This window comes from Typha angustifolia, chromosome 11, assembly GCF_048772165.1.
Source record: "Typha angustifolia cultivar Huaian chromosome 11, ASM4877216v1, whole genome shotgun sequence".
Taxonomy (NCBI): Eukaryota; Viridiplantae; Streptophyta; class Magnoliopsida; order Poales; family Typhaceae; genus Typha; species Typha angustifolia.
The window spans coordinates 14397024-14416333 of NC_133249.1; the positions used below are offsets into that span (position 1 = coordinate 14397024).

The window sequence follows — 19310 nt, forward strand, 5'->3', positions numbered from 1 at the left end:
AAGTAGTAATATTCGGCAATTAGTTTCATCAGTCAAAAGTAGGCCATTACAAATTAATTGTTGCATGCACTTCCATCACTTTCAAAAAGAAAAAGGAAAAGAAAGAAGAAACAAATGCATGAAGATGAGGTCAATAGGTTTCAGATTTAATAGTAGTAAGTACACACATTGAACAAAGTACATCTTCCAAAAGTCCAGAAACATACACATAGCCAACCCAGACTGAGATAAGGATAGCTTAGCTGCTCACATTGACAGGGGGATGTGGAGTGGCTTAATTGTCTTACCTATTGCTATTACATCTATGCATAATGACAATTTCCTTCTAGGAGACTGAAGACAACTCCACATTTCAGATGCTTCTAGACTTCTTACCGCTGGTTCTCCCTGCGCCTGACATAACGGGTTCTGTCATTGTATCTGGGCCTATCTTGAGCCCTCTGCGGCACAGGCTCAACCCTCCTCTGCCGCTCTGGAGATCTTTGAACAATCTCCCCATTTACAAACAATTCAGCTGCAGATTCCAAAGTAATGTACAATCAGTAAGAATTCAATCGAGAGTAGGAATTAACTGTTATTTATGGCATTTGCCATAGGCTAATATCTGAGTCGTTCTAAGGCAAGTCTAGTAAAATAAGGATAGATCAGCAATAATATGATATGCAATCATATATATGACTAAGGGAATAATAGTATAATTCATTCATAAAATTGTAAGCACATTAGTGCACACAATCTCAACAAAGTTGGCTCGAACATTAGAACTGAACAAATATGATCAAAGATAAAAAGTATGTGTATCGATAAGTATAGGAAGAAAATGAGAAGTTTCTAAACTCTATCACAATTTCAGCCATCAAGAAATTTCAAGGCAAACTGGTTCAAGAACTACAATACAACATGTTTCTACTGATACAAAGATGTGATCAAAATGCCCTGAACATTTTACCTCTGAGACATCCATCTCAAGAAAATTGAATTTGATATTTAATAAGAAACCAGCAGCACACTTAACATGCAACTTTAGACTGATGAGAAACATTAACTACATGGGAGATGTAAGAGGTAGGGAAAATCGTTCATGTCTCATCTTCACTGATCTGCAATTTCATTTAAATGAAGTGCAGAACCGAAAAAATAGATTGTTGCTATCAGTCCATTAGCATTCAAAACAGGACATTGCACAACAAGGCTATCCTGCTTTGCCAAGATGGACTAGAATTTAATAAAACAAGATAAGAGACACCACAAGAATACCAACCTTCCATTAAAACTAAGCACATTATTCAGTTTATAAAAAAGTAAGGCACTACTTAGTCAGAGCAGTGGAGCGCGCCTTATACAAACAAGCCTAAAGAACAAATTTAAGAGATCTATGAGCTCTGTAAGGCTTGTAGAGTTCAGAGAACAACAACTATATTAAAGAATATTAAGTATCAAAACAAATTAACAAGCTTTTAACTAAAACTTTACCTCCATAATCCTTGTTTTCAGCATCAACATAAGAATCCGGAAGAACAAAAAGCACACCAGGAAGGCCTGCAATGCAAAAGCACAGCAAAATGAAAATGAAGAGTATGAAAGTAATAAATGAAGTAACAAAGGGACAAGTTTCGACACTTAATCAACAAGTAGTCTCTCACACCAAAAGAAAGAAGCAATTCTAGCTTATGACCAGAGAGTCGAAGTAAAGAAAGTATTTTTTTTTTCCTCAATAATGATGAAGCATGATATCCTTCGGGTAAACTAAAACAAACCTTCAAGTTTGTTAGACGTCTCTTCATCAATCTCACACCCAAATCCAAAGTAGCGTTCGCAGGATACATTATATATCTTCTTCTTTGCTTCCTCTTCACTGTTTTATTTCAATAGGTAAAGGTAACGTAAAATGCAACATTAAGTTCAAAAAGATTACAGATAAGAAGAAATTTAATTAATTGAGCAAAACATTTCTTTTTCTTCTCAAAATAGGATAGAGGAAGAAAATCCAAAACGAAGTCCTTACCTTCCAACGACCTTGGCTAGGGTTTGGATGTAGCAATCGATCATCTGCTGCTTGTTGGCCCCCTCTCCTCCGGGCTTGTCCATGACGATGAGCCAGTGCTCGTAGTCGCATCCAGGGAACAACGGCGCCATCTCCGTCGGCGGCCGGTCACTGAATCCCGAACCACCGCCGCCGGACTTGAGAGGCGAGTACGAGTCGCCGCCGGCTCGGCGGGCCAGGCATCGGACCGGAACCAGACGAATAGACGCGAATCCTAGGGCGCGCCGAGAGAAGGAAGTGGAAGAGGGGCGGAGACGGAGGCCGGCGAAGGAGGAATAAGAGGGGGAAAATAAGAGACGCTTGGAGAGGAGAGTGGTGAGGGGGCAGCGAGAGGAGGAGGAGGAGGAGAGGAGGGATCGCGCCATGGCGGCCATCGCCATCGGAGAACGGCGGAGAGGAGGTGGAACAAGACCTAATCCGAAGCGATAGATTGCGGCGTGGTCGAGAGGGTTTAGGGGGTGATATATGTGAAATCCCATTGGGTTTATCGGAGGGCTTGCGCATGATCGTCGGATTAGGATCATCGGGACCGTCCGATTCTGTCACCTAAGGTAGAATGTTGCCTTGTGGAAGCTATGGGTCATTAAGCCTGGCCCAAAGTTAAACTGGGCCCCCAAAAGCCCGAAGCCTTTTAGTTGATGAGCGATTGAGTTTAGCTGCATTCGGGAATTTTGTTATTTAATTATATTTAATTTTTTAATTTAGTATTTAAAATTAAGTACATATTATTTTTATAGTCAATATATATTTTATTATAATATAGTGTATTTACATATAAATTATGCGATGCACACTACTATCCATTATTATAAATCAAAAAATTAAATATAATTATATTATAACAGCACCCCTGTATTTTAAAAAAACTGTACAAGAGGATAGTAGGATTTGAGCAGGTCAAAACTATATTGGATGGAGGATGTACATAGAAAGAGTAGTGATAGTTGTCGTATTAGTAAAGGGAGGAGTGTAACACATGAGAGGAAGGTCATAATTAGTAGTGATACTACGCACAACATTATAAAAAGAATAAAGGACTAGAAAAAGTTTTGCTCCTTTAAAACAATAGAGAGTAATTGCTTTATTTTTAGGAGTAAAGATAGCACAACACACGCTAAAAGGCTTTAAAATTGCTTGAGTATTATATATATATATATATATATATATATATATATAATCAGATTTGGTCATCGATGGACCCCACAAGAAAATTAACTTATTTATGACTCATAAAGAAAAAATCCGATTATAAAAAAATAAAGAATGAAGAGAAAGTTCCCTCCATGATGAGTGAATTCATCTCGCCGACCAAACCGACCACAACGAGGTACGGAGGAGAACTCAACAGCCAGTCAAAAAGGAAGAATGCTGGAACTCTCCTCCTCCAAACATTCAACCCTCACTTCCTTGCCTCTGAAGTCTGCTTCCAAAAAGATTAAAAAAATCTTCTCCCATAACACTATATAAACACAGTAACCCTCCCTCTTATTCTCCCAACCACCCAACTCTTCTGCCACTCGTAAATGGCGACCGGAGAAATCATCGTCGTTCCATTCCATAGTCCTGGCCACATCTTCCCCGCCACCGACCTCTCCAACCGCCTCGCCTCCCGAAATTATCACGTTACCCTCCTCCTCCCCTCCTCCTCCTCCTCCTCCTCCTCCTCCCCCTCCCCCTCCGCTTCCCTCCTCCATCCCCTTATCCAAATCATCCACGACTCTGCTCCTCCTCCTCATCCTCCTCCTCATAATCCCCCATCAATCCCATTTCCTCATTCCTCTATTCCTCCACCTTCGCCTCCACCCAACCATGACGACTCCATTGCTCCTCCTCCTCCTCCTCTTCCTATTTGCCCACCAATCCCATTCCCCCATTCCTCTATCCCTCCACCTCCACCTCCACCCAACCATGACGACTCCCACTTCCGCACCTTCCTATCCGACCGAATCAACGGCCGTGATCCCTCCTCCCCTCCCTTGCTCTGCGTCATCCTGGACGTCATGATGAGCCACCTCCTCACTACCTGCCGTCACCTCGACGTCCCCGCCGTCAGCTTCTTCACGGCTAGCGCCTGCTCGACGGCTCTCGATCACGCCACGTCGTCCCACTCGGCGGCGGATCTCGGCCTAAGCGGCTCCGTCAACATCCCCGGTTTACCCCCCGAGATGTATCCGACTGCAGCCGATGTAACGATTCTATCCCATCTCGGCCCACCTATGCCAACACCATTCGGGCCAGCCCAAAGAATCCCACCTTCCGGGTCGGGCGCACCAATGCCACCACAGAGGGGGATCGGGGAGACAGACGGCGCAATCGCCCTGCTCTTCAACACGTGTGAAGATCTCGAGCGTCCGTTTCTGGAGTACATCGCCAAGGAGGCGAAGAAACCAGTTTGGGGGGTGGGGCCGCTCCTCCCGGCACGACTCGACGACGCGGCGCGGGCCAGGCGCGAGTCCACCCACGACGAGCGCGCCGTTCTCGCTTGGCTCGACGCGAAGCCGGCCCGCTCTGTCCTCTACGTCTCCTTCGGCTCGTTGGTGAGCCCGAGCGACGCCGAGCTGGCCGAGCTGGCGGCTGCGCTAGCCGATTCGAGTCGCCCCTTCATCTGGGCGGTGCAGCCCTCCGCGTTGCGGCACGACTCGGCCGGGTTCCCGGTTCACCTGACCAGATCGGGCTCCGAGTGCGAGTCCGAGTCGGCCTTCATAGACGAGTTGGCGACGAGAGCTGGGGAGAGGGGTCTGGTCATAAGAGGTTGGGCCCCGCAGCTGCTCATACTGAGCCACTATTCCACCGGCGGTTTCCTGACCCACTGCGGGTGGAACTCGGCGGTGGAATCGCTCAGGTGCGGGGTGCCGATGCTGACGTGGCCGATCCACGGGGACCAGGTCCACAACGCGAGGCTGGTGACGCGGCAGCTCCGGGCTGGCCGGGCGATCGGATCGGCGAGGGGAGGGGTGACGAGGAATGACGTGGCGAGGGGGATCGAACAGCTGATGCAGGACGAGGAAGCGAGGAAGCAGGCGGCGGCGGTGGCACGAGACGTCTTCGGCGGACGATTCCCGGCGAGCTCCTCGGCGTCGGTCGACGCGTTCGTCGATTTCATCGACGCGAGAAGGAAGAAAGTAGAGTAATGCACTGCGTGGTTGCATGTATCCGATGATACGACCATGTAAATAAAAAGTATTTTCTTTTTTATTTTCCTTCTTTGCATATTACCACCTTCGTGTAATTTATATTGCAGAAAAGTATTTTACGTTCATCTATTCTCAAATCGAAAACACACCACGTATCACCTAAACTGGCACTCGTAATACAGGCGAAAAAGAATGGATGATAGATGAATATTATAACATGTTAAACGAGAAATTCGAGTTTAGAGAATACAAGAGAAAGAAAAAAAAAAACAAGAAAATTACTTGCAGAATATTGACCAACAGGCTGAAATAATCGAATAACGCATGATCGAGAATTTATGACCTACTACAAACTGCCAAAGTTTTGAGCAAAATAATCATGTACACTTTGGCCGTCGAAAAAAGAATCATATGCTAAAGTTAATAGGAAAAAATAGACAAACCAATTCATTCTGTGGAGGAATTATCATCAAGAATAGGAACAATTGCAGAAGAGAGCTCGATATGCGAAAACCGAACAGCGCCGATGAGCTGCTCCGGGAGCTCATCAGAGGTGTTAGCCTGCGATTGGAAAAGAAATCAGGTAAATGTTAAGAATATCACCACCTAAATTTTCATCCAGACAAAAAAGTTCATATGCAGAGGAAGCATTGGAAACTAAAAATTCAGTCCATGTGTAACCACATGCCCGCCGTACAAAAAGTTCATTCTTTAACATCCAGACTCCACCGCCACTCATCGACGATTTGAGTTTACAGTTTCTACAATAATGAGCCCTTGTGTTTCATATCTTTGGACATAGAGCCTTTATGTGCCAAAAGAGTGAGAACAGTCCTACCTGCACAAGAAAAGCCATATCGACTACCAGTGTTGTAATTACACCACATACAAGCCCCAAAACTCCATTAGCCACTGCTGAAGAACCAATATCAACATCTACCTGCAAAAGAGAAAGTGTCAACATTTTAGATATCCCCTATCTGATTTAATCGAAGAGTATCTCTTTCAATTTTCTTATCCTCCTTCCTAATGTTAATCTCTGAGAGAATCAGAGAACTTAATCCTAGATTCTGTAGTATGTAACCTTGCAGTTTCTTATCTTTGCAACTGCAAATAAGCAATAACACTTTTTTCACTTCTCTATACCAATAATCAAGAGAACTTGATGTGAATTCTGTAGTATGTCAATGTAGATTTTTCTTACTTCTAGATAGTTTGGTCCACGAATATAGGTACAATCAACTGCTTTCCCTAGCAAGCAAGGGGTGCTCCCAACACTCTGACGCACAATCCATGACCCCTGCAAGTTTAAAAAAAAAGTTGGGAAAAAGAGCAAACCTTGCAGAACCGCCAGTATTAGTATATGAGTCATTATATGTTTATATTGTATGGGCACAAATTAGAGAGGAAATATGGAGACCTTAGGAACAGATGGGATAAGCTTGAATCTGCTGTTGCGAAACTCATCATCACCATCCACAAAACGCTGTAATAGTGATCCTGGTATGAGGTGTCTCGTGACAAAATAGAAGACCATACTATAATGAGTTGACCCTGGAATCTGCAACAATAGCAAGCTAATTTCACTGACAGGTCTGCATTGTTACAGATAAAAACAGGGAGGGAATCATATATACGGCTGCTTCCTAGTGTACAAAGTATTTGGAGCTTATCCAGATTGCAAGAAGCACCAACAGAAAACTTGATCCTACTTGTGTCGCAACATGAAGTCAATCAAGCTACACATGAAAAATGTCTATAAGACAGTTCGCTATTGAAACATTGGCTTCCTATCAACATGGTCAATAAAAATGTTTTCACAGATATGCCACACTATTTATGTCCAATGTGCCTCAACTTCAACAGACAGTATATAATATGTCATACATGTGCATCAGTTTTGAAAAGGAGTGTCCCATATGCACACGGCCCCTACCAATGGGGGGGTCTAAGGAGGGTATGTATCCAAGTGAGAAATAGTGCATATGGATAGAACCCATGACCAATTTGACACAGGAGGGAAGTCTTAACATCACAATGGCATCACCATGACAACAACCAAGCCTTCAGTCCCAACTATTCATCCATTCCTTAAGGGTTTTTTTTTTAAAAAAAAGAGCAAAATTTAGTTTGCAACTATGTTATATAGTCTTGAAGGATTCAACTGTTCAGCTCTTAATATCATGCAATTTATTGCTACTTTGCCAATAGTTACTCATTGTAAGAGCAGTATAAATGCAGAATCACAACCAAGTTGTGCAAATAAAACAAAAGGAACTTATTGCCCTTTGTCAGTGGGAAAGTTTGCAAAAAACATATACTTACTTGTAAATTTATGACCAAGGAGAATAGTCCTTTCTCAGAAGCGACCTACATTGGCAGAGTAAGTTCCTTGACATCAGTCTATATATATTAAGAGCCTTAAGTTACATGCAACATTCAAGAGTATATAATATATCAGAGATAGAAATGTCACATCCAATATGCACAACATATCAAACAGCAGATGACAGTATACATAAACAGCATCCAGATTGTTACCCACAAAGCTATTCCATCTTAATAAAATCACATCTTAGCAATATATTATGCAGGCACGTTAAACATTTTGCCGTAGGGCACAGTAAGGATGTCCCAGGAGTTCCACAACAGGTAAGTTAGCAGCTATTGTTAATGGAGAATTTCCTACGGCCACACAAGGAGCACCCCTAGAATATCATAGGTGAGCATATTATCATTTACATCTTACTGTTTCCCAATCAAATTCTGACAGTCTAAAAACATTCCCCACCTATCAAAAATCAATATACAAAGAGCTAACTGCTAATGACCAATAATTAGATATCGATCAAAATTTAGGTTGAATTTGGATAGAAAAATCACAAAATATACTTAGTCATGCAGAGATTAAATTTCAGAATGTGATGCTAATGTAGGACATGATATTTCCTGTATTATCAGCAAAGCAGATTTCACTGTCACCCCGCTTGAAGAGTACGAAGACAACTTACAGAGTTACAGGGTCTTTTCCAAACTATAGCATTCTAATGAACATATATCCTTCGTCATTTGAGTTTCTCAAGACTTGACCAACTAATGTATTTGTAGAGTTTCAACTACATTAGAAGTAAAGAATGAATACTAAAAGAAAAAATTTTAAGACAATCAAAAGGAAAGAACAGATAAACAATTTCATCATCAAAAACTTGTCATTCAATATATTACTTGAGCTGCGCAGCCTTGTCTCCTCACAACATGGTCCATACGCTTACTGTTCTTCAACCAATCAACGGCTGCAAGTTCCATGAGAAGATTCCCTGCAGGTATCTGTTACTTGAGCGTTAGAGATGGCTTCATTCTGTAAGTTCCAAAAGCAAGAAATATGGTATATCACAGAAAAGCACTAGGGAACCTTGGATTTGTCATATGGAAAGTTCTTGCTACGAACTTTAAAGCTTTTTCCATCAGGGATTGTCCAGCAATTACGACCTTTATCATTATCTTCCCGGCATAGATTACCAGAAAAGCAGGACAAATCAATTTTGATTTGATTGGAAGGCTCCTTGTCTGAAAGAGGACAAAGCAGTAAAACTTAATTAGTTTAAGCAATGACCAGTAGATACAAACATATATGCAGGAAAATTGGCATATAAACAAACCTGTTAGTTTAGCATCATTATCAGAATTCATGGTGTATGCCTGTGGGTTGTTAAACATTGATGTTTAGTAAAACATACAGCTCTGCATGCAAATAGAAAGTAAAAAAAAAAAAAATCTGCAAGAAGAGCTTGTATAAAGAATAGACTAATCAACTAACCTCTTGATCTGCTTCAGGAACTTGATAGTCCTCATCATCATCAGAATCTTCGTCTAACATAACAGAATGCCTGCTCTCAACATTTCCTTGATCCATTGATATCATTTGCATGTCCACTTCCTGCAATTTACGATCCTTCTTCAGTGTAGCATCTGGTGTCATACTAAGCATGACAGGAATCCTCGGAATTTTGTAACTTTCATCTGTTTGAGAAAAAAATTCGCGCAACCCTGCCATTGGTAGACATGTCAAACTCCTACTTCTCAAAGAAGATGACTAAACCTATTAAAGAATAAATGAGACAGTTTCCTCAAACAGATTAGCCATATGTGCAGCAAGTAGAATCAATCTAAAAAAGCAACAGTTTATGCATAAAGATTTAATTGCTTTTCTCAATATTATTTTCTTTCTTTCCAGTGAACAGCATATCGGGATCCAACTTTCAGTAATTACATATTCTGCACTGGCTACCAGAACCTAGAAATCTAGCCATCAAATCACCAAATTAACAAGTAGAATAAAGAGTAACAAGAAAACCAAGTCAAGAAGTATGGTCATATAGACCTGGAGCCTTTGTCTTTAACCAAGCCGCAAAGAAAAGCGAATCTTGAAATTTGTTCACCCATTAATATTTGAACATTTGATGTGAAGTTAAATCAAATTTCTGAATATGAACTCTCTTAAGATCAAATTTAGAAACAAGGGGGAGACTTGCAAATTTTAAATTAGAAGGTATTCTGAAACCAATGTGGTGCTAGGAAGATCAATTGCAAATGTTTTCTAATTACAAATGATTTCAAACTCAGTCCTTTTAATTCACAAAGCACTAATAAAATCATCTGTTCACTTTGGATCTCCATGGATGGGTTTGAAATGAATCATTCTAGGACATATTGACTTGATCATACGTTTCTCAAATGGAAAGACCACTAACTAGCATGCAACAACCGAAGCTTAAGTTTCCAAACAATTAAAATCTGATACTCAACAGAACAAATCAACAAGTCACAATACAGTTTTTCAGAGATGTACATCTACATACTTGCACACAATCGTATAAATCTCCAGATAACTACAATTAGATGTACTTGTAGAGACAAAGTCAAAGAAACATTACCTGCAACACTATTTAACATATGAAGTAAACAGTGTTGTTGAAATGATGGAACATAGTTCATGCCCCATCCCTTCAGATCAATTTGCATTAGATGTTGGACTTGAGAACGTGATCTCCCATTGCGAGACTTGAGAGGAGAGATCTTGAACCCTCCACCTGAACAAATAGAAAATTTAATGTGGAACACAAATAGTCTCAGTACTTTGAAGTGACCCAATTACAAATAAGAATGCCAAGAGGCCCAAGACTAACTCAAAAGTAAAAGGACAAATTACTCTCTATGTGAGCTCTCACAAATCCTGGCTGCGGACCGCAGTTTGCATGCTTTCTAGATCGAAACAGCACAACTGCACAATGGAGCCGCTGCAACTATGAGGCAGATAATGTGGCAATGTAGTCATGTAGAGAGAGAGAGAGACAAGAGGAAACCTCACCATAGCTTCCATCATCATTACGTCGCCAATAGCGCACATAGCAGAGATCACGAGGCCACACAACCCTGAAGAAGCACATAAATAACGTTTTGATAACATCCGGGTGAAAATGCTTACACATAGGGAACCAAGAACGTTCTTTATCAAAAAATGTGTATTAATTCAAGGTGTAATATATCAAAATATATTGAATATATCAAAATATATTGACTGATAGATATATTACCATAAATCAATTATGAAGACAGCATTTCCACAGCCAATTATTTTTCCTTCCAACAAATAGTTGGCTTAGCTACTCAATGTACTATCATTGAACCCAATTCACCAACCTTGAGACCACTCAAACTGTAAAACCTAACTCGGTCTTATGGACTTTTCTGACCCATAAAGAAACCGTACTCGTAAGTACATCTACAGCTTTTCTGTAATCAACCTTAATTTTCCTAAACCATATTGCAGGCTTTGGTTTCATGTATTTGAAAAAACTGCATCCTAACATCCACTTAATTTAAGTGAATGTCAAAGCGAATATTATTACCCTTTGATGAAAATAAAAAGGGTGAGATCCAAAATTATTTTACTTATTATGGTTTCTCATTTAACACTACAGGTGCAGCTTCTTAAGATGCATGATGCCAAATGGCCCATTATGTTTCTATAAGATTGCTCTAATCTGCATTTTTGGGTCCTCTTGGGGTCCTGAGGTTCACCTATTGCTCCACAGTTGAACAATAATTAGAAGTCAACAAGGCAATCTTGAAAAACTTCCATAGCCACACCAAATACTACTTTACGAGGCTCTCAACCTAAAATAACTGTATACATGCAACACATCCTTGCCTATTTTTTCATCTATCTCCCATACAATGACATCTATGCTTCAGTAGTGCAACACTCTCATGTGACCCATGTTTTCACCCAATAATTCCATACTCTACTAGGATCTCCCTTATCACCTCATGACGCCTGACAGAAGCATGCAACTGATACAGAACATGAAATCGATGTAAAGATAACAGCAGAATGATGCAATAAACTTGTTTAATAAAGCATTACATTGGAAACCAGTCAAGCTGAAGTCTATGATAGAGTATTGCAGTGTGTCCATCAACCTCCTCAACTAAGCTTCCATAATGGAAACTGCAATCCCACCTACAAATTAGGAGATAAAGGCACATGAGAAGGAAAATATTAATTAACAAGAATCTTAGGTAAAGCAGAAACGGAAAGGTACTTACTCAAAACGTGTTCCATCCATGCTCATTACAAGGCCAAAGATAGCTTCACATGTGGCATCCACCACACCAACAGCCTTCATAGCCCTGGTACAACTTCTTGGCTACATATAGCATACCACATATGGTACAATGTCATTCTCAACATATCAATTATTCTGGCATTATCATTTGACAGGTTTGAGTGACATACTAGGTAATCAATTTCGAGAAGTTCTTCAAAAATGCGAAGTCCTGTTAAATGACAGAGAAAGAATCAGAAGTATATCATAAGTGCCTTCTCTCATCAAAGGGTTCATCCAATCATAATTTTCCCAGTGCAAAAAGCTATAAAGAAGATTCAATCATCTTTCATGACCAAACTGTAAATCTAACATCAAATCTCCTGGCTAGATGGTGAATAGCCTACCTTTAGTAGTCTATCTTAGGAAAAGAAAGGTTTCCGCGAAAGGCAGGTCAGTAGACTACCTTAGTAGTCACAGTTTAGGCTCATGCAACCCAAATCAACCTCCAAAATAATTCTAGACATGTAAAGGGTCCAAGTGGAGCAGGAAAATGATAAGCTTTAATATGGAATGTATTTAGCCTTGAAGCACAAATTATGGAAGAGAGAACAGTTATTTCATAAGGACCACCACTGCAGAATAGCAAAACAAGGGATGCTGCTTTTCAAGTTTTCATATTGGGTAACAACACAAATAGCTGCAGAACTTGGAATAACAGCAGCAAAGATGGGGAAACACAGCTGTTTTTCCCTTTTTAAGGCACAAATGAACTAAAGATCCAGGTGAAACAAAATCCCTTATACAAATATAAATTATGTATAACAAGAAAAATCTCTTAGAAGGAAAACCTTCTCAAATATTGCTTTCTAATTGATCTTTTATAACTTCTGTATGGCATTGACAAGGAGAGTAGAATAATTTGAAGAGGACAGAAGATACTTGCCATTCTGGCATCTAACTAGGCGCCAATGTTTTCTTGAGTAAATTTGAGAGGCATTACTCCCATTTAACAGCCCAAAGTCATGCTCCTTTGTCCAGTCAGGTACAGATTCAGGAGGACCTAACAATATAAATGCTCCAATCAAGTTCTGTAAAATGCTCTAAAGCAACTCAAAAGCATTTTACACCAACAGTCATTCTAAAGTATGGAGTATAGACCATTTCCTATTGTTGTTCTTCGCTGCAAGGTTGGTTTGTTCTCTTCTTCCTCTTCCAGACTACAGGTGAAAGAATGTTAAGTTAGAAATATAGAAAGTCACATGCCAAAATCTGGAAATAACTCAGGACAAAATTGTATACATCCAAAAGAAAAGGATGAAACATCTAATATTGCATAATAGTCCAGAATCCAGAAGAAAGGAATATTCCAGCACTAAGGAGATTACGTCTGCCACTTACGGACTTTCTTGATCAGAGAATGAAATGTTCCCTAAATTATCCTTGTCAAAGTCGTATGAAGCAAAGGCCTTGCGACTTTTAGCTGTCAGCTTGTCTTGTTGCTGCACCAGATTTATATTAGTTATAGATGTATCATATTATTTTTATTTCAAAAGATAAAGATATTGTTAAAAATCATTTACAAATTGTAGGTTATTCAAACAGAAAATAAATCAACACATAATGGTTCTAGAAAGTAGAAAGTAACATCAAGAGGGCCATGCATGTAAAGTACACCTATGGTGTGATACTTTATTGTCCTTATCGATACAATTAGTGAAACATGAAATTGGTTGGTTTGGGAGTTTCGAGGTAAAGAAAACTTCAGCAAAAGCTGGTGCTAGAGATTCTAAAATTGACTAAACGACATGTGCCGCAAGAGAGTGAGAGAAAAAGATGAGGGAGACCACTCACCTTCACCTTTTGCCGCTCACCGTCGACACTCTCCGCCAATCTCGCTGTCGCCGCTCTTCGCTAATCTTGCCGTCGTCCAAGTTGCAGGTGTCGCGATCCGCAACTTGAGTTTTTATCCAATCCCGACGATCCGACCCATCTGCCCTTCTTCCTCCTCGAGCTAGGGCTCCGATAGGAGCAACACCTCCAACTCGGACGATGGCAAGGTAAGATCAACAAAGAGCAGTGACAGCGAGATCGGCGAAGTGCAGGGACAGTGAGGTTGGTGAAGAGCGGTGATGTCTAGATCGACGGCAGGAGAGGTGCCGTGTGGCACCTCTCGTGCCATGTGTCAGTATGCCACCGACACGAGGCGTGCTAGTCGGCACAGCCATCATTACAATAACTTTCTGAGAATAAGGTATGATAACTTTCTAAGAATATAATACAACTACTATGCAACTCAAAAGATATGCGAAGAATTGTCCCTAGAAGTGACTTATTTAAATACCAGAACTCAAGCTGGAATCAATTAGGACTTAAGGCTTAGATAGTGAGAAAGGTCAGATAAGCATAATTTTCATAATACCATGGAAAGATGACAAGTCTAGATCTAGACTATGTGACATTTGCTAGAACTCAATCTAAGATCTTCCGGTCTGACTAATGTAAATATCTCGTCTAACTATCAAAATATCTCATCTAGCTATCACTGGATGCTTCACATCTTAAAAAAGTACCTCCAAGGAATTCATCCACATAATACATAGCAAATACACAACTATTCCTAGGTAAAGACCAGGTAAAATTGCTTAAGAGAAACTTTGTGAAAAAAAGTTCGCTGTTGTTTGTAACAAACTTCATCTTCCCCACCTATTTTATTTTCTTCTTACCTTCATCTCTTCAAACTTATAAGATGACAAGTTCCAGTGTGATAACATATTAACATGATAGTGCTATCAAGGTGGCATTGCCAACTTGACATGCTCTGTGGCCATGCAATGAATAAGCTTTACCATTAAAGAGAATATTAGTCTAGAAAATAAATAAAGCTTTGATCAATAAGCTCACATTTCATATGGAGATGAAGCTCTAGAGGCTCCTAATTATGTGCAAAATACTGAAAATAATATTCAACAATATAATCTTACTAACAAATCTAGCTGCTAGTATGTAGTATCCACAAGTTTCACAACCAAATTTTATTTACAATCACCATAATAAACTTGAAATACCTAATCGACTAAAATATTAGAAAGAATACATCTGTTCAAGCTCTGAAAAATTGTACATAATAATCAGTATCGATCCGATTTTTTCTTTTTGCTCAGGACACTATTCTGCAGCAGAATGGGATAATTTCTGAGATCTAGTATAGTAGCATACCACAATAAAAAGATACTGAAACATGATATAATGACGACTTGACATAACCGAACTTTGAAACTCCTTTATCAATTCATAATCTGATGATTGAGATGCCGATGTCCATTATTAAGATTTAAGTTGGTTGCAAGAGAAACATTCCAGACTAATACAGCATATGAAAGAAAATCACAATTCAAAGAATATGTTGGTACTTTTGAGTTAACTAATATTATAATTAATTAATAAATATAAATTATGTTCAGTATATATGATGTTTTATGCTGCTTCCTTGACAAAATTATGCAGTTTGACAAAGTCATTGCACCTGATCAATGACATGCTCAATTTTCTCTTTCCAATTCAAAGCCTCTTGTATGTGGTAAGCTCCCATCTGGTTCAAGAATGGAACCAAAGAGCACGCAATTATGGAAAAGTTAAAAGATAAGAAACTGCAATCTAAATCCATCAAGAACCCAAGAGTGAACATAAATGAAAATGAAGGATCGTTTTAGAACATTATAAAAAGTATATCAAGCCTGTTTTACATTCAGCAGGGCAAGAAGTAGCATACATTAATATAAGCATGTGATTGGTAATTTGGAACCTGGAGTATCCAAGATCAAGCCTAAACAACTTACGCTGGTGCTAAATCTCATAAGATGTCAAACAGAATAGTAATGTGCCCACATATAAGTTATACCAAAATCCTGTGAAAACAATATTATACTGGTGGCCATCAAGCACAAGCCCTCACAGAGCTGCACATTAGATAGAGCAAATAAGATTACTTCAAACAAACACAAACCATGTAGGGCCATTTCTATTCTCTCATTATTAGAAGAGACACACTCTTATCCCTACCTAACGTTAGCAACTTAGCACACTAGATGTTGGTTCTGCTTGACAATATGCATTGTAAAGGATCTCATTTCAAAAAGGTTAAACAAATGTCACCTACAGATGCCCTTTTAATCTCTTAGTCCATTGTAGACAAATTGTAGTATTGCATCTTATACTTAAGTTTCATCTAATCTCCATCAATATCTCCAAATGTTGTATTATAATCAGTTGATTGCTACAAATAAAGGTACAAGGATGGTCTCGCCAGCACAAAGATGCACCACTGATTAACTGACACTTTGGCAGTTATCAAAATGCACTGCTGATTCAGCATGACCATCCAGTATTCACTATTAAGAATAACAAGTTGTCCACAACACCAGTAAGCTGACTGATGAGAAATCAACATCTTTTCAAAGCCTCTCTCCAAAAATCAACACCAGCAGCAGGCAGGAACACAGCTCAAGTTGGCAAATCCTAGAACTCTAGAAGAATTGACAAATTATGATGACTGATTGGCAATTAGCAGAAAATGGTGCCAAAATTCTCATCGCCACAAAATCAGCAAGGGAGGGCTCGTCAGGAATCTAAAGGCTTACTTTAGTGAGCAGGCTCATCTACCCCGATGGTTGTAGTTTCTAGCTCATGAAGTGATCAAATGTTCCTCTTAACATGGAAATAATTTAAACAAAGGAAAACGGTGATACATGTTCTTATAGGTAATTGACGCCATATACAAGACAGTGCTCCTTTCTTCTTCTTATCTGCTTAGTTAAGAGCTATGAGAAAGAGACAGTTGAAACACTGATTAACATAATTAAATATGCCTAACATTTTAAGCTTCTTGACATTCAAAAGAACCACAAACGCCAGCATTTATTATCCATCTGTTCCATCAAACTTTTCTCTCATTCTTATATTTGTTGAATCTTGTGTAACTTAGCATAGTAAAGATATCAGATTAGCCTACTTTAAAATTCCAGTGTCTTCAGAAGTTCACTTCAAATCAAAGACTTGATATTTCCTTTATTTCATTTGCTATAAGCACCACTTGGTATCAATGAGAAAGAAAGTGATTAGAGAAGAACTGTTGTCTAATGTCAGGTACTACAAACAGCTCCAATTATCTCAGAAGATTAAGTCATTCCAGTTGTGTTTGACTAGACAACACCAGAAAAATAATTCTTAGATATAATTAGACAATAGACATCTATATAATGCAATTGAGAACAAAAGGATAAAGTTACCAATCGTGTAAAAGTAATACCAGCCCAGGCAACATAATTATGATATCAAGCTACCTTACTCCAAAAATTAGGTACCCAAATTTTTCAGGCAGATGCCCAACGTACACATATGAGAGTAAAAGTTAAGAAGTAATAGAACCAAAAGTGTAGATTTGACTGCATACCGTGATTTGGTGATGCTTCTCTTTTTTGTTGTAAACACATAAGACATAAATCATCTGCACAGGTAGACATGAAAGAATGAAAAGACGGAAAGCACTATTCCCATCAGGAAAATGAAGAGAATTTTCAATCTATATCTAGTAAGAAAACGGAAAAAGAAAGCCTAACATACTCAAGTGAAGGAATTAGCATATCGACAACTTAAACAGTAGAATAGACAATACTAGGGAGCATATATAGAAACTTGTGCAAGAATCCACGTCGTCCCAAGCATGCTCAAACAGGACAAGAAATAGATACAGAAGGCTTTTAGGTATAGGAACACAGCAAAAAAAAGAAATTGTTTTAGCTAGAGAAGGCAAAGAGCTTACACGCCCATGATGTGTTTTAAGACCCCTATCCTCGACCCTGCAATTTCCATCTATAACAAGAGTCTTGAGCGGCAACTATACATCCCCATATTTCAAAAGGAAATTAAAAAAATGAAATAGCGATTAAAATGCACAAGAAATATCAACTTTTTATTTTTGGTAAACAGGATATAGATCGATAAGAACAGGTATTCATCAACGCATACCATATTATCCGTGGGTTTCTTCTTGTAATAAGCGAGTACCCTGGCTTCCAGCACAAAGTATCGCATATGGATAAACGACCGCCCTATCTTCCTCCGCCCAAGCCGAACCAGCCATCCCTCCGACACCACCTTCGACATCTCTCCGCTCCTATCCAAATCCTTTAATAGATTCCGTCTCCCCTATCTCAAATCCTCGAACAAAACCATAACCATAACCATAACCAAATCCTAACCCTCGGAAGCCGATCAAGAACAAGAACCAATCCTACCAAATCCCGTAAACCCTAGGGTTTTCTTCCGCAAGATCATTAAGATCAACCTACCGAGATCGGCGCGTATCTTCTGGAAATACGGCAATGCTTCTTCGTTTCCTCGTCGAGATCTTGATCAATTCCGGCGAAATCGCCGACAAGGCGTGAAAAAATCGCGCAACAACTCGATCGAATAGAGGAAGAGAAGCCCTGAAATTTTAATTGAGAGAGACGCCGAGAAGCCCAGGAGAGAAGGACGTTGATTTACATTCTACAGAATAATATTTATAATTTAAATTGACTCATTGTTTAGTGTGTATGTGGTGGAGCCTTGGCGCTCGCGGTTGACGTGGCGCGAACTTTTTTTCCCCATTTTTATTTTATTTTTATCATTTTTTTTTATAAATACCGGTGAAGAGGTGTTTGGTGTGGCGGGAAGGAGAGGCGTCCAACGACAACTTAGATGGGAGCCGTTTGAAAGGACCGACGATTATTCTATACGGACATACGCAGAGATTTTGTTTATGCGGATGCTTCATCTGCCGTCCGATCCTATCACATAGATCATTTAATGATTAGTATGCAAAAATAAATATTTTTAACAGTTATACCCTCAAAAATCAATATACAAAATTTTTAAATGATATATACACGAAAATTTAGTGGCTTATTTTGCTATATTTTAAGTATTTTATAATTCAACCTATTTTTTATAATTTTTATTTAATATTTTGATATTATTTTGATTAACGTACATCGATCAAATTACTAAAATATCATCACCGTCATCCTCTCTCTCTCTAACCTTCTCTCTGAAAGAAGATAAAGAGAATTTAGATATTGAAAATAATTATATATATTATAGTTAAATATTTTTTATTAGTTAACACGGTATGTCAAATGAGATGTAAATAATAAATTAGATAAAATATATGGTGTTATATATATATATATAGATGAGTTGTACAATTAAAAATAAAATGCTAAACTTTTCTCGTTATCAGGGAGTTTGAGATGTACAAACCGTGTGGACCTCAAAGTCGTATTAAAGTAAGTCTTTATGACACCAAATCTATTAGTGGTAGAAGGCAATCTTAGATAAGATTAAGATTGGCATAAGTATAATTTGGGATATTCCCTTTGAATCTTATGCCAATTCTACAGAAGCTACAGAAATTAACATGCGGTCGTGAATCATGCTTTTAAATACAAGAAAGGAAATATATATATATATATATATATATAT

General features: G+C 39.1%; 3 protein-coding genes across 5 annotated transcripts; 1 reads left to right on the forward strand and 2 right to left on the reverse strand.

The window, feature by feature from the left end:
* Positions 1 to 125: 125 nt before the first annotated feature.
* Positions 126 to 2487, reverse strand: LOC140771400 (multiple organellar RNA editing factor 2, chloroplastic-like). The gene is made up of 4 exons (XM_073112926.1): positions 2006 to 2487; positions 1758 to 1855; positions 1474 to 1539; positions 126 to 514 (listed from the first exon to the last, which is right to left on the reverse strand). The coding sequence occupies exons 1-4, from the start codon at positions 2422 to 2424 to the stop codon at positions 372 to 374; spliced, it is 726 nt and encodes a 241-aa protein (XP_072969027.1). The 5' UTR covers positions 2425 to 2487; the 3' UTR covers positions 126 to 371.
* A 1557-nt stretch (positions 2488 to 4044) lies between these two features.
* Positions 4045 to 5175, forward strand: LOC140770642 (UDP-glycosyltransferase 73C4-like). Its single transcript, XM_073111895.1, has one exon. It carries the CDS (start codon positions 4045 to 4047, stop codon positions 5173 to 5175), a length of 1131 nt encoding a protein of 376 aa, XP_072967996.1.
* Positions 5176 to 5468: 293 nt separating this feature from the next.
* Positions 5469 to 18326, reverse strand: LOC140769680 (protein ENHANCED DISEASE RESISTANCE 2-like). 3 transcript variants are annotated; one of them, XM_073110490.1, is made up of 22 exons: positions 17814 to 18326; positions 17608 to 17682; positions 17239 to 17292; positions 15313 to 15378; positions 13188 to 13288; positions 12948 to 13006; positions 12733 to 12849; positions 11978 to 12018; positions 11788 to 11888; positions 11606 to 11701; positions 10547 to 10611; positions 10388 to 10459; positions 10113 to 10268; positions 8996 to 9225; positions 8838 to 8877; positions 8591 to 8745; positions 8404 to 8505; positions 7504 to 7548; positions 6599 to 6739; positions 6383 to 6478; positions 6017 to 6118; positions 5469 to 5739 (listed from the first exon to the last, which is right to left on the reverse strand). In XM_073110490.1, exons 1-22 carry the CDS (start codon positions 17949 to 17951, stop codon positions 5626 to 5628), a joined length of 2166 nt encoding a protein of 721 aa, XP_072966591.1. In that variant the 5' UTR covers positions 17952 to 18326; the 3' UTR covers positions 5469 to 5625. The 3 variants fall into 3 exon arrangements, 2 of the variants coding, with proteins under 2 accessions (XP_072966591.1, XP_072966592.1); XM_073110491.1 differs by lacking the exon at positions 15313 to 15378; XR_012105946.1 differs by lacking the exon at positions 5469 to 5739 and having other exon boundaries at positions 6066 to 6118; positions 6383 to 6516.
* Positions 18327 to 19310: the final 984 nt, after the last annotated feature.

What these genes read in the sequence shown, in the direction of transcription:
- LOC140771400 (XM_073112926.1), bottom strand. Translation starts at nt 2,424, where the DNA reads ATGGCGATGGCCGCCATGGCGCGATCCCTCCTCTCCTCCTCCTCCTCC. An exon ending in GACGTCTAACAAACTTGAAG is followed by an intron (nt 1,540 to 1,757) that starts GTTTGTTTTAGT and finishes TTTGCATTGCAG; the next exon opens with GCCTTCCTGGTGTGCTTTTT. An exon ending in TGAAAACAAGGATTATGGAG is followed by an intron (nt 515 to 1,473) that starts GTAAAGTTTTAG and finishes TGGAATCTGCAG; the next exon opens with CTGAATTGTTTGTAAATGGG.
- LOC140770642 (XM_073111895.1), top strand. Translation starts at nt 4,045, where the DNA reads ATGATGAGCCACCTCCTCACTACCTGCCGTCACCTCGACGTCCCCGCC.
- LOC140769680 (XM_073110490.1), bottom strand. Translation starts at nt 17,951, where the DNA reads ATGTCGAAGGTGGTGTCGGAGGGATGGCTGGTTCGGCTTGGGCGGAGG. An exon ending in TTAAAACACATCATGGGCGT is followed by an intron (nt 17,293 to 17,607) that starts GTAAGCTCTTTG and finishes CTACCTGTGCAG; the next exon opens with ATGATTTATGTCTTATGTGT. An exon ending in AGAAGCATCACCAAATCACG is followed by an intron (nt 15,379 to 17,238) that starts GTATGCAGTCAA and finishes TTCTTGAACCAG; the next exon opens with ATGGGAGCTTACCACATACA.